The sequence below is a fragment of the Phytophthora ramorum genome (assembly GCF_020800215.1).
Source record: "Phytophthora ramorum isolate Pr-102 chromosome Unknown Phyram_PR-102_s0011, whole genome shotgun sequence".
NCBI classification, from domain to species: domain Eukaryota; phylum Oomycota; class Peronosporomycetes; order Peronosporales; family Peronosporaceae; genus Phytophthora; species Phytophthora ramorum.
The window spans coordinates 94554-108589 of record NW_027150657.1 but is presented as its reverse complement, the minus strand read 5'-3'; the positions used below and the strand labels follow the sequence as shown (position 1 = coordinate 108589).

General features: G+C 54.2%; 1 protein-coding gene across 1 annotated transcript; it reads left to right on the top strand.

Annotated features, from left to right (window-relative positions):
• Positions 1-241: 241 nt before the first annotated feature.
• On the top strand, positions 242-591 carry KRP23_10827 (26S proteasome non-ATPase regulatory subunit 14-like protein; the record flags this gene model as incomplete). Its single annotated transcript, XM_067881312.1, has 2 exons — positions 242-334; positions 400-591. 2 exons carry the CDS (start codon positions 242-244, stop codon positions 589-591), a joined length of 285 nt encoding a protein of 94 aa, XP_067740635.1.
• Positions 592-14036: the final 13445 nt, after the last annotated feature.

Below are 14036 nucleotides of genomic sequence, written 5' to 3'. Positions count from 1 at the left end.
ATGCCGCAGAGCGGGACGGGCGTGAGCGTCGACGCCGTGGACCCAGTCTTCCAGATGGAGATGCTGGAGATGCTCAAGCAGAGGGAAGGGCCGAGATGATCACTCTCAAGTGTGGGCATCAACACGCAGCAGAGCTTCGAGGCGCTGAACCTGCGCGCCGTGGACCCCATCCAGAGGATGAGGAGGAAAGCGTCGCTCTCGCCTTTTCCCTTGACGGACCCAAAACGAGCTCGAGGAGAAAATGCTCATGAACCTACACAAGAAGACGTGGAGCGATGGCCTCGTACTCACCAAGTTCGAGGACCACTCCAAGGAGGACAAAACGACCGTAAAGGTACGTCGAGTGCTGCGTGCTGCGAACGAAATAGTACGAGAAACTAATTGTTTTTGACAACGCAGACCATGCTGAATCTTACGGAGCAGTACAACAAGCGGGTGCAGGAGGAGGAAGAGAAGACGCCCGAGGAGCTCGAGGTGCTGAACGTCGGCGAGCTGGACCCCAAGAAGCACCTGGAGAACGACGTGTATGACCTTATGGCCCTCAACACAGTCCAGTGCCTCGGCGCTATGCTTGACACCATCGTGTTTTAGATCCACCAACTACAAATGCAGAGGATGGAAGACGGAGGTAGGTTGACTAACCAGACGACGGCATTGGAATGAATCGTGTCTGCTCTCTACTATTTATTTCTCGTTTCAGTTTGTCCATGGGTTTACACGAAGATCGTTTCTACAACATAAAGGCAAGTAACCTACCGGTAGCATCTACTGGAGGTCAATCAGCACTTGCGGGGGCCATTATAAGGCAAGCTACCGCAGCTCATCGACCTTGACTGGGCGGTTCTCTGCAAGCGACTTGTTCACGGCCAGAGCAAGACGACGACGTTGCGACTACTGCATGAGATGCAGTAGCTGTTCACTTCCTCCACCGTGTGACGAGGCCTCCATGGAGCCGGGTGAAGCTTGGGAACGGAACGACGAGACCGCTGCATAGTTTCAAATGCAGACAAGACAGCCAAGCGATCGGAAGCTTTTGAAGACAACGGCGACTTCAATCGTCTCCAGCATCCTGCGGTCGCTCGTGAAGTCCATTGCACCCAAGTAGATCACAACTGTAGCTTGGTCTTGTGTCTCTGATGAGCTCTCTGTAAGCCGCCAGAAGACTGCTCTTCCCATCATCACTCGAGTGCGTCGTCACGCCTGAGTAGCTCCACTCAGCAATGTTGAATCTACGCAAGAACGTGCAGCTTTTTCGACATAGGAAGTCGTTAACATAGCTAAATGACGTCAATGTATCTCACTGAAAACGAAAAACGTACAGCTAAGACCCAAACATCACCCGTGTGGCCTTGAGCATGGCATCCTCAATGTGCTGAGGGCGAAGGCCGATGTGCCCCATTACGGCGATGCCTCCATCAACGATGGTCTTGACTCAATGCAATCGATTACATTGTAGTTTCACGAGCACACACGAAACATTCAACCGACTTATCTCTTACTCGTTTCAGCGCGTTCCTTGCCTCCTTCGATCTTCACGCACTCGGCTCGGCTCCGGCTGTTAGCATTGACGAAGTGCTAGAAATGCACCAAGGTCTCTCGGCAGTGGAACGCTACTTTCGTCAGAATCTGAGCGTTATTCAGCGCCTCGCGCGGCATCGCTTCGCACGACCTGAATGATATATCCGTGGACGAGTAGCTCCCCTGTTAACGACAGGAGAGGCTTCGCATCATTCAGTATCTCAACCACATCCCTGCTCCACTGCTCTAGTGTGGCGAATGTGTCGTGTATCGGAGCCCGGTACTCACTCACAGTCGGACACGTCAATAGTCTGACGTTGGCTACAGTTTCTGCTTGCGTAGATCCCTATCAGCTGGGCTGATTCAGCCAATTGAGTCTTCCTCCGGCAGGTGGTAATCGTTCGGTTTGCGCTTGAAAAGGGCGTGCTCCAACAGCGTTAGATCGCGCGCAGCAATCTCAGCATACGTAGAGGAGGAGGCGCTACTGCAGCACCTGGTAGCTCCTTGCTGTATCGAGCTCGAAACTGCAGCACCGGAACGAAGATGATAACTCACGATGAACAGATGGTGATTACATAAGGTCGAGCATGACAGCGCAGCGAAAAGACATCGGCAAAAGCAGCAAGGACTCGCAATCGACTCGACTCTGTCGTCGCTTTGGCGATTCAATCAAACCCGACCAACACTCACCCAGGCAGCTGAAAGCTGTGCAGCAAGATGAATTGTGCTCTCAGCCACCTCAACCAAGCGCCAAATCAAAAGAGAGAGCTGCAGTCTGTACGCACTTCAACATTGTTCTCATGAACGCAGCATCCGCAGCCAACTCGAAGGTGTTCTCGAAGGTGTTATTGGGTACATCCGAGGCTTCCCTGCTTCAGCAAGCTCTCACTTTTCATATCGCTCCATCAAGCGTACTCGTCTAGTCTCCAAGATCCAACGCGCAAGCGCCATCCTCCGCGGAGGCGAGGAGGAGGAAGAAGAAGATCGCTGAAGGAGTCCCGACAGCTTGTTGTTCGCTGCTGAGTTAATCGTGGTGGATACTGCATCAACTGTTTGGAAAACAACACACAAGACACTACAAAAAGCGGTTGCAGCATTACTCAAGTCGCACCAATTGGCAAAATATACAAAAGAGGTGCTCCGCCAGCGTACCTGCAACACTTCGGATCCGCATCCAAGACGAGCTGTTGAAAACTAGCAGCGGCAATGAGCCACAGAAAGGACTATCAATATGGCAAAGCCTCCAGCGATACCAGGACTCGATGGTTTCTTAGCTAAACTCAAATAGAGGACCTCTTAACCCCCCCCCCTGTTCGCTGCTGTATGGCTTCCCCAATACGGTTGTTACCGTGCTCTTCTCCACCCTGTATTCATTCTGTCTCGGATGATGTCGCACCCCGGAATGCTATGCAGGACTGCAACTTGTTTGGCCGCCAGCTCGTCATGCACCGCGTCACCAAGGAATACCGCGGCGTGGATTGCTTGAACCCCGTCGGTAGCTGCTCCCCACCGCCGCCCCTTTGCCATTCTCTACACGTACAGTAGGAGGGCTAGCCACATGTAATGCACCTGCGTTAGATTACGCTGTAGTTTACACCGTAGATTACGGGACGGTTTACACTGTAGTTTACATCGTAGATTACGGGACGTTTACACTGTAGTTTACACCGTATATTATGGGACGGTTTACACTGTAGTTTACACCGTAGATTACGGAACGGTTTGCGCCGTAGTTTACACCGTAGATTACGGGACGTTTACACTGTAGTTTACACCGTATATTATGGGACGGTTTACACTGTAGTTTACACCGTAGATTACGGAACGGTTTGCGCCGTAGTTTACGGACGCCCGTAAACTTGCTTCACAGAATACCTATTAATAGGAGAAGTACACCTTTTCATCTTCAAAATGGCAAAAAGCAAATTCAATGTGTCATAAGGTAAAATCAATTTGACACGAATAGAGAAGTGACTGACGCAGCATTTTATATTATGCTTATTTGCCTACTAGCATGTCCTTCTCCTGAATAGCTGAAGCATGAAACTTAACGGTGTGCAACGTGCACTGTTCTTGTCGACAGCTCGCTTGCCCTTCAAGCTACGGCCGCGGCGCCGAGTGCACCACATATTAAAGTTAGTTTCATCGACATAGAAAATCTTCTTACCTTCCGCTTTGTAGGCGAGGAGATTGACGACGTAGTCGCGGCGGAGAATCTTGTTTTTGGGGAGGTTGCGGTAGTTGTTGTCTCGATGCGTTTGCTTCATCGTGTACATGCGGGTGCTTAACCGTTTGGCGAGACACTTTAAGAGCAAACTGCGCTTCAAAAGCATCAACCATCTCATCTAGTGTGAGGTAGCAGTTCTCGTCCATGAGACCAAGCAAGTAGTCGACGTGGGCATCGGTCACCTTCGAATTCCTCTTTCCGCCGCGCAACTTTCTCGGCGAGGCATCCCACGATTCAGTCGTGCGCGCGGTGGCGATCCAGCGATACGCCGTGCGCAAATTAACGCCGTTCTTGGACGCGATGTCGCGCCAGTCTTTGTCGGCCCGTGCGGCACGAAGAACGCGTTGGATTGTAGCTTCGTCGTTCAACATGGTGGAGGGTGCGTGAGGAGAAGATGTGTTCCGTGTGCGTTGGAAATTGCAAAATGACCTTAAGATCCGCGCGCACCGAACGTGCCATCAATGGCGTTAACGGTGGCCATCAGTTTTGGCGCGAGCTGCTCGCGCCTTAAAATCACTGCAACTGGAAATATCCTTTTATATCCGTTTCCTGTGGCGTTGGGTTTTGGTGCCGAACTGTCACGGTTTGGCTGACGTTGCACCTTTCAGTGAACGGCGACAGAGCGTCTTGATTGGCGGGTCTCATTTCCCGCGCTATAGTGACCTAGGAACAATAGTGACCGAGGTCTCGGCTGGGTCTAATAAAACCCCGGCCGAGGTTAAAAGCCTCGTTTGTACCCATTTCGTGTTGTACCCTCGGCTGTGTAGAGCCGGCTATACGATTTCCCACAGAGATCTGTTTACACTTGATATTTGTATAGAGATATAGGATAAGAGAAATAAATCAGCAGTCTTCCCCACAAGCCACCAAGGGTCAAGTCCGTCTTCGGTAAGTCTAGCTAGCTTGTCTTAGGGTCTGGATACGCTCGGCTGCGTGGGATGCCTGTCAGCGAGCTTGAGGTACATTGAACCGAGAGTTTGTTGCTGGTCAGTCCAAGAGATAGGAGTGGCCGAGAGTTAGGGGCGACAAGGAGTGTCGGTCCCTATATATTGGTGGAACCCGAGTGTTCCCAAGTGTATTTCACTACCCGCCGAGGTTACCCTCGGCAAACCCGTATCAGGCGTGACTGCCGGTACCCTTCCTTCTGAGGGACTGCGGGGGTTCGCGCGAAAGCGCAATATTGCATTCTAGCCCTCGCTCGTGGCTAGTAGTGCAGGTTTTAAGGTTGACCGAACTCAACCTTGGTATACAGAGGCGCTTACAACCAACCCGGTGTAAGGGATCGTTCCTGGTCTTCAGGTGTTGATCCAACGTTCGCTGACCTTTCGCGAGGGAAGCGTGTGTTGTTGGTGGGACTCATACCGTTCGGTAGTGAGATTTTCTGCGTGTTCCTACACGACAACTGGTGCCGCGACCCGGGATTGGTGTGACCTTCTGTGTGTCTTGGTTGCATATAGGTTCTTACCTTAACGAGCATTCGAGAGAAGAAAGAAGAGAAGAAGAAAGAAGATGGCGAAAGAAGCGAAGTCAGCGGTACCAGCAACGCCGGCGAGGTCAAGTGGAACGCGTACCGAGGGTTCGGGGCGTTCCGGTTCGTCGTTCGCGACGCCGAGTACGTTGGCGTCGATCAACGAGCGTTCGGACAGTTTTGATGAGCCGATGGACTATTCTGACGCCAAGGAAGATGACGAAGAAGATGACCTGGAAGAGAAGGCAGCTATGCCCGAGCTTTCGGAAGCCGCTGCAGTATCTGCAGGACGCAGCGGAGGGGTGAGGTCGCTTGCGCGAAACCTCACCGAAGAGTTGGACGAAGTGGCTGGTCCCGAACCAGCCAACGGTTACGACGAAGATGAGTCCGACGATCACCGATCGTCGGCGATGGCCGAGGATGCGAATTCTCGACCGAATGGCGGCCGGCCTCCTCTTAACGGAGACACCCCGGCCGCCAACCGAGTTCTGGGTCGATACCTAGAACTCATGAAGGTGAAGAGCAACTGGATGCGATCCTTCGCTCCAGAGGTTGTTCGCCAAGCCATCTGGATGGAGCTCGGTGGCGAGTTAACTGTGCCCGTGGAGGCGTGGAACACTCGGCAGGTGGCCGAGGACACGGTGCAACTCCTACGCGCTATGGGATGTGAACCCCAAGTGTTCCCGTCGGAAGCAGACCTCCGAGCATGGGCACCCGAGGACGCCGCTACGGCGCTTCGCAAGTGGAAGCAGAAGCTTCGGTCGGCCTTCGGGGTGACCGAGGCGGGAGTTAGCCGTCCACCGAACGTCCGCCACGCATCGGATCCGGTCGACCCGTCCATGATTCCGTTGCCAGTGACCCCTGGGAGACGCCCCAGAGAGTCGACCGAGGCCGGAATATTTTCGGCCCAAGGTGCGACGTCGACATACTTCCAAGACTCTCACATGGTGACGCCAAGGTCGGTCAGTCGTACAGAACGGCTGGCGAGAGAGGCCGAGGGATATCGAACCGCTCCGACTGCTGGACGAAGCGCAAGTCGGACGCCCAGCCGACGTTACGACCTCCGCGACGACTCATCTGACGAAGATTCGTTCGACGTCGGAGACACCGGGGGTGACTTGACGGGAGAATGGGCACGCCAAATTCGTGAGCTGAGCGCTGTGGAGAATGACAGTGCGACACCGAGGCTAGAGATCGCTACGCATCTCCCACTCGGAAACATCAAGCCGTACTTGGGACTCCGCGATAAGAGCGAGAAGTCCATGCAGTGGCTCCGAGCGTTCATATACGAGATGAAAGGGACGCACACGCCGCCCAACGAATGGTGCATGGCGTTTGAATTGAGCCTCCAAGATGGTGCTCTGCATTGGTACCGACAGCTGCCCCGCAAAACGAGACGCACGTGGAAATTGTTGAGCGATGCGTTCATTAAGTACTACTGTTCGAGGTTCAACCAGTCTGCGAAGGCTCGGTACTACTCGGCCAAGCGAGAGGAGAAGGAGCATGTCTGCGACTACCTCAACCGACTCAACGGCTATGCTCGCAACGCCGGAGTGCAGTTCGAGCATGGCGGTCGTGATGCAAAGGACCACGTCGAGCACTTCTTGGATTCGTGCGAAGACCGAGGTCTAGAAGAGCGTCTGTGCCATGTCCGAGTTAAGAACATTCACGACCTCGAGGATATGATCAATGATATCCTTCGTCGCAGAGAGCGAAAATCTGGACGCGAGTCCTCGGTCCGCCGCCCTCGAGGGCAAGAGGTAGCACGCCGACGCGATGGTGGACGCTCCGAGGATCCGCGGGACGGCTATCGCCGAGACCGACGTCACCGAGAGGACGACCGTCGTCGAGAAGACCGTTACCGAGACGATAACCGTCGCCGGGATGACCAACAATATCGACCGAGGGTCACTCTCACTGACGCACTGACCAACATAGTGACAGCACTGAATGCGGGACGCTCGGTGGGCGCGCGTGGAGGATACCCGGAAGCGTACAACGACGGATATGATGACACCGAGGAGTATGGGCCGGAGTCTCACTCTGGCGATGACGACCGATACTCCGAAGGGTACTCGGACGACGGATACGCGTCGACCGAGGACCGAGGCCACGTGGCTGCTGCAAACGACTCTGAACGTCGCAATGCGGCTGAAGGAACGTTCGCTCGCGCCGACAACCGTCGGCCGAGGGCAAGTAACGGCCAACGCCCGTATGACCGAGACGACCAGCGCCGAAACTCCACCGGACGCGATGGTCGACGCCAATATGGTCCATGCGCCGCCTGCGGAGGACTCACCCATTCGGCTCACTACTGCTTTAAGCGATGCAAGATGTGCAAACAGGTTCATGATGCCGGGAAATGTGAAGCCTTCCAAGAACTCACGAATCTCCTCCGAGCTAAGGTCGAGAAGAAGGACCTCTCGCCGGAATTGCAGGAACTCGTCTATGGGAGTCATTTAAACTAGGCAGCCCGCCAACTGAAACTAGGTTGGTCCCAATCGGGCTGCCACAGTTAGCCAAACCTGCGCTGGATGCGGACTATATGTTCGCATTCGCAGGTGTGAGCAAACGGCCTGATGACTTGAATATGGAATATGTGAAAACGACGGAAAATGTAAAGGAGAGAGGCGTAAGCCTCGGTGAGAGTGAAGTGAATGGACGACGTGTGGACGGAGACGGAGTGGAGCTAACCGATGCTTCGATCCTCAGCATGGCCAAAATCGACCATCCATCCCGAGACCTCGGCCAGACGATTAAACTGTTATCTGGCGAGAGAATGGGGTGGTGGTCATCCCAGCGCTATGACAAGAGGAAGCGATTGCGAGCCCTCGTCAATGGGGCTGTAAACGACTCGCGAGCGAGGATTCTGCTGGACACTGGAGCGAATGTCAGTGTGATTTCCGCGTCATACGCGAAACGGTTGCGCTTGCGCGAAGTTCCAGATCACGGTAGGAGTCTGGAAGTGCGAGGAATTAACCCAGGGGTGATGGAGACCCGCAGACGAGCACTCGTTAAAGTCACGCTAGGCTGGGAGCGCGTGTACGAATTTGAAGTATGGGTTATGGATCACAGTGCAGGAGTGGACGTGGTCCTGGGAACAGACTTCATGATTCCAGCCGGAGTCCGGTTGGATCTGTTCCACGGTACTGCGAGACTACCGGATGAGGTAATGGTGCCCCTGGTGAAGTCGCAGAACCCAGCAGAGGCCGAGCCGTACAGCATGCAAGTGACTGGACGCCCGACCGAAGATTTGTCGGTCCCAGGGCGTGAGTGGCGAGAATTTAGGTTACCACGACGACGGCCGCCTCTGACTACTCACGACGTGTGGGCACGCCGGATTGGAAACCTGGTGCCCACTGTAACGAGGTCTCGACGAGGGCAGCCGACGATGGTGCGACTAACGAACGTGTCACCGAAGATTGCTCACTGCGCGAGACACGAATCGGTACTGCTGTGGGTGAAAAAGGGTGACCTGCCGCAAGGGGATGGATACACTCGTTTGAACTCCGCTAAGTATGAGGAGTGGCAAGTCCTGGCGTACGCGGAGTGTCGAGACGAGACTTTGTTCGCGCGGGAACGCAAACTCTACGAACGATGGTTGGCAGATCAGCCACCAGCTGTAGAACGACGAGACTATCCGACACCTAGCGGCATCCTACCTCGACCATCCGACGACTTGGAAGGCCTAGACGAGGGCCAGATAACGTTCGCGAGTAGGGGCACTGAGGAACCGACAGAACGAGACCGAACGCCGTTGACGACTTCGGTGCAACCCTCTGACGAACCCGTTGGAGATAGATGGGTCGACGAAGATGACGACTCGGTGGCGACCGACACCTCTGATGGCACGGATACCACGTATACGAGTGAAGAGAACTCCATCCCAGTCCTCGGTGATGACCCGAAGACCCGATTGGACTCTGCCTTCGTAGCAATGATGCATGAGATTACCGCGGGGGACGGTTCAGGTAGTGGGAACACCGATACCAATACGTCCGAACATTTAGCGAATGAGATCGAGTTGACGGACTATGCACACGAGTTGGCGTTCTTACCGGACCTGACCGAAGCCTCGGAAACGGTACTGGATTATTCAGGACCGAATGTTCTGAACCCGAGCGCGACAGCCCGTCAACAAGAAAGTCTCGTTGCGGTGCTGAAACGACACGAGAAGATCATGATTGCGAGTGGGAATGCTCTGCCACCACCGGCCTACGGTGTGGTGTGCGATATTGACGTACAGGGGCATCCATCCATCAAACAGAGAGCTCGGAGAACACCGCTCCGACACCTTCGGAAGCTGTACGAGCTTCTGAAAGGCTTGCTGAAAGCTCGTCTAGTGGCGTTTTCGGACAGCCCATGGGCGTCGCCCATCGTGATCGTGCTCAAGAAGAATGGAGTTGATATTCGGTTGTGCATCGACTACAAGCTGGTGAATGCAGTGACGGCGATTATGGAGTACGCCATGCCGTTAGTCGACGACTTGTTGACCGACCTGGAAGCCTACCTATGGTTCTGCTCGCTTGATGCGGCCAGTGGATTCTGGGCTATTATGATGACGATGCGGGCCCGCAAAGTCTCGGCATTCGTCTGTGCACTCGGACATTTCGAATGGCTTCGTATGCCGTTTGGATTGAAGAACGCACCGATGATTTACCAACGAATGATCGACAATGCTCTGTGGGATTTCGTCCAACCGAAAGGCGGCTGGCTCCACTTCTCGGAGCTTATGCGAACGGCCGAAGCCCACGCCGAGATTGCACGGACAGGGGTGACCGACCCTTCACTGCGACGACCCGAGGAGTCAACAACTCGGCCGACCAAATTCGAGGCCGACCGCGAATCCTCGGTCACGCTTGACGCAGTGAATGGGTTAGTGAACAGCCCTGTTGCCGACATGTTCTCCACCGGAGAGCCGGATGAATCCTCGTTGGTGCCAGTGTTCGACCGACGGTCGTTTGTCGATGACATCTGTTTTGGGTCCGAGACTTTCGACGCGTGCCTGGAGACGCTAGACCGACTGCTCCAACGGTTCACCGAATGTCGCATTAGTGTGAGCTTTACGAAGAGTATCTTCGTCCAGCCAAAGGTGGATTTCCTGTCACACGAAGTCTCTGCAGAAGGTATTCGAGCCGACACCAGGAAGATGAAAGCAGTGACCGAGCTGCCATTCCCTGCTTCAAAAAAGGGGATGCAGTCTTTCCTCGGTGCGCTGAATTATTACAGTCGATTCATCCAGGACTTCGCAGTGTATGGAGCAGCTTTGTATCAGTTGAAGGATGAAGACTTCACGCCTAGTGGCAGCCTCTCGGCGGCCAAGCGAAGCTTCGCGGCGCTCCAACAGAAGGTTGCAGAGGCACCGATCCTCCGGCACTTTGACCGAGACAAGGAAGCGCATGTCACGTTATTCGCGAATGAGTGGGCATTGAGCTCCACTTTGATGCAATACCATGATGACAAGCTGCACCCGGTTCGATTTTGTGGCCGAGTCCTCAAGGACGCCGAGATGAACTACCACCCGGCCGAGAAGGAGGTCTTAGCGCTACTGCTGGTGTTGAAAGTGTGCTACTCCCAGTTGGTGGGTCGGACCATCCGCGTCTATACGCGTTTTTCGACGCTTGAATGGGTGCACAAATCCAAGACACTGTTCGGTCGAGCGACCCACTTTGCGGTTATGTTGTCCCCGTGGCACCTGGTGGTCAACCGAGTCAAGGAACGCGATTGTACGTTTGCTCAGCTTCTCCAAGCTGGCCTCACAAGCTTCGTGGAGTTGGAAGACTCGTTGGCCCCAGTTACACCGCCGACGAAAGGGTCACCTACTGCTCGTATGGACCCCCACTTGCTTTATGCCTGCCTACCGAGGTCCTATACCGGATTTGTGATGTCGTTCGATGGTTCGGCCAAGACCGAAAAGAACGGTGGATACGGCAGTTGCTCGTGGATTTTGTGGAAATTACCAGAATGGACTGTAGTGACGGCTGCGAGTGCTTATCTCGAGACCACCACGGTAAACCTCGCTGAGTATGCTGGAATGAACAACGGCGTCTCAGCTGCGCTCGAACATGGAGTCGAGGATTTAGTCATCGTGGGAGACTCGAGACTCGCAATCCAGCAGTCCCTAGGGGTGATGGCATGTCGAAAGGAGTCTCTGATGGTTCAACTGAATCGTCACCGAGAACTCACGACCAAGCTGCGGTCGGTGAAGTACTTGCACGTGGTCCGAGAATTCAACGCTGCAGCAGATTCGTTGGCAAGCAAGGCTCTCAGCAGCAAAGAATCCAGCGTAGCTTCGACCGAGGCTAAGAAATTAGAATTGGTCGAGCTGAACCGGATCGGAGAGGTCATCTATGAACCCTCAGTACAGACCACGGCCGAAGAGAAACCGACAGTCAGCTTCGCCCGAGCCCAAGTAGCCCGTGGAATCTCCCGCGACAGATCTTTTTTCGACTTTGTGCGGGACGAACCCGACTACCTAACTGCAACAACCAGACACCAAGCAAAAGCGAGGAAGAAACGAGCCCAGTTTGCAGATGAAACGTCGGTGATAGAGCCGAATGGTACAGCTGAGCGAGACGAAGCGAATGGTGTGACCACCGAAGCTCAGAGTGAGCTGAGAGCCGAGCAATCGAGCAACGAGGTAGACCCTGGCGCTCCAAACGCAGAAGACGTTGACCCTGTGGTTATACAGGAAGAGCGCCGGAGACGAATCTCCGCCGCCCAGGATGAAGAGCTGAGATGGTCGAACCTAAAAGCGGTCCTCCGAGGCAAGGAAACAGACCTCAGCTACAGAGCAGCCAGAGACGCTTGGAAGATGACCGACAAGTTCGTGCTTAGCGAGGATGGTGTACTGTATTTTCTTGGAACGAACCGTCGGTGGGGCAACGAACGCCGAGAGGAGACAACGATGCGTCTAGTGGTGCCCACAACGATGATTCAGGAAGTACTACGGAGTTGCCACGACTCGTTGGAAGGTGGCCACCAAGGTATCGGTCGAACGTACCACCGAGTCAAATCAGACTATTTTTGGATTGGACTATATGCAGACGCCGAACGACACGTCAAGTCCTGCCCCGACTGTAGTTCGAGCAAAAGCCGACCACAGTTCCGAGTCTATTCGCCAGGAAATGTCTTAGCAGAGCGACCGTTCCAGATGGTGTCGATGGATTTCGTCATACCGTTACCGAAGTCTCGTCGGGGCAACTCAGCCCTACTACTGTTCCAGTGCGCGTTCACAGGATTTGTCATGGGTAAAGCTATGTCAGACACTACCGCTCTGAAGGTCGCACAGGCTTTCGAGGAATGCGTGTACCGAAGATTCGGAGCACCAACTCTGATCCGACATGACCGAGACCCTCGCTTCATGAGCGAGGTGTTCCAGGCCTTTGCAGAAATGATGCAGTCTCGGTCAAGAGCGACCCTGAGCTATCGACCGCAGGCGAACGGACAGCAAGAGAGGTCGGTGAAGACGGTCATGCAATCGGTGCGGGTGTACGCAGAAGACCCGCTGCAGCAAGACTGGGACGAGATCGCGGAGCGATTGATCTTCGCTATCAACAACTCTCAAGATGGCACCCGGAAGGACACTCCGTTTTACCTAGTTCATGGGTGGGACGCACAATCCACGCTGCGAGCGATGTCGTCGTCACTCAAACGAGGATTCGGAGGCCAGACTGACGCATTGGCATGGCGCCGAGAAGTGAACCGGCAACAGGAAATCTCGTGGAAAATGGCAATGGAGTACCAAAGTGTCGAGAAAGCTCGGAGGGCGAGAGAACACAATGAGTCGCTGGAGCGACGTGAGAGAGCTGCAGTACCGAATGTCGACGAAAACGAGACTTCTGACGAGTCACAGGTGGAGACGGGGGCAACATCTGATCCCACTGTCGAAGGACCGAGGTCTCTGTTCCAACCCGGAAGCAGAGTTTGGTTGTATATGGAACGAGTCAAGCCAGGGTTGACCAAGAAACTCGCCCATCGATGGCATGGACCATTCAGGATCAAGAAAAAGATCGAAGAGTTTGCGTACGAGTTGGAATTGCCAGACCGAAGTGGGTATAGGTTCTACCCGGTGGTACACGTGTCCCGACTCAAGGCCGTCGACGAATTTGGAGACCGACCGAAGAGTCGGTTAGCACCTGAAGTGACCGAGGATACGAGACTGGACTTCGACGAGGAGTTGTTGCCTGAAGATAGCTGGGAGCCAGACCAGCTCGCTGGCGAATATGAGGTAGAAGCCATCCTCGATGACCGATCCCCGCTGTCGACGGGCACTAGCCGCGCTGTCCGAGAGTTCAAGGTGAAGTGGATTGGGTATGATGAGCCCACGTGGGAGCCTGCCTCAAATTTATCATGTGGCGGGCTACTTTATGATTATCTGCGGACTCGGCGCAGCGAACGACGATTGCAGATGGTTCAAGTTGCTGACGAGAACTAATCTGGAGAGCTACCGAGAGTTGAACTGCCTACGGGGGTGATACAGCCCGTAGCAACAGATGAAATTTGCTACTGTATCAAAATTGCGAGTGACCGACTATTGATGGCTACCAAGCCTCTGACGAGGCCTGGTTGCGACGTCGGTTGACGAATGAACTGCCTGCGGGGATGATTCAGCCCGCAGTGACAGACGAAAACTGCTACTGCATCGAATTTGCATATTTACATGTGACGTGAACGATTTTCGAATGGAATTGGATTAAATGGAATTACTTGGAGCTCAAGAACTGCCGCTACGGATGACTACGGGCTTCGGACGGCACACTAGCAGCTTGAGGAACGAACGAAAAATTAGTGAGACCAGACCGAAGCCTAGACCTCAGTGTT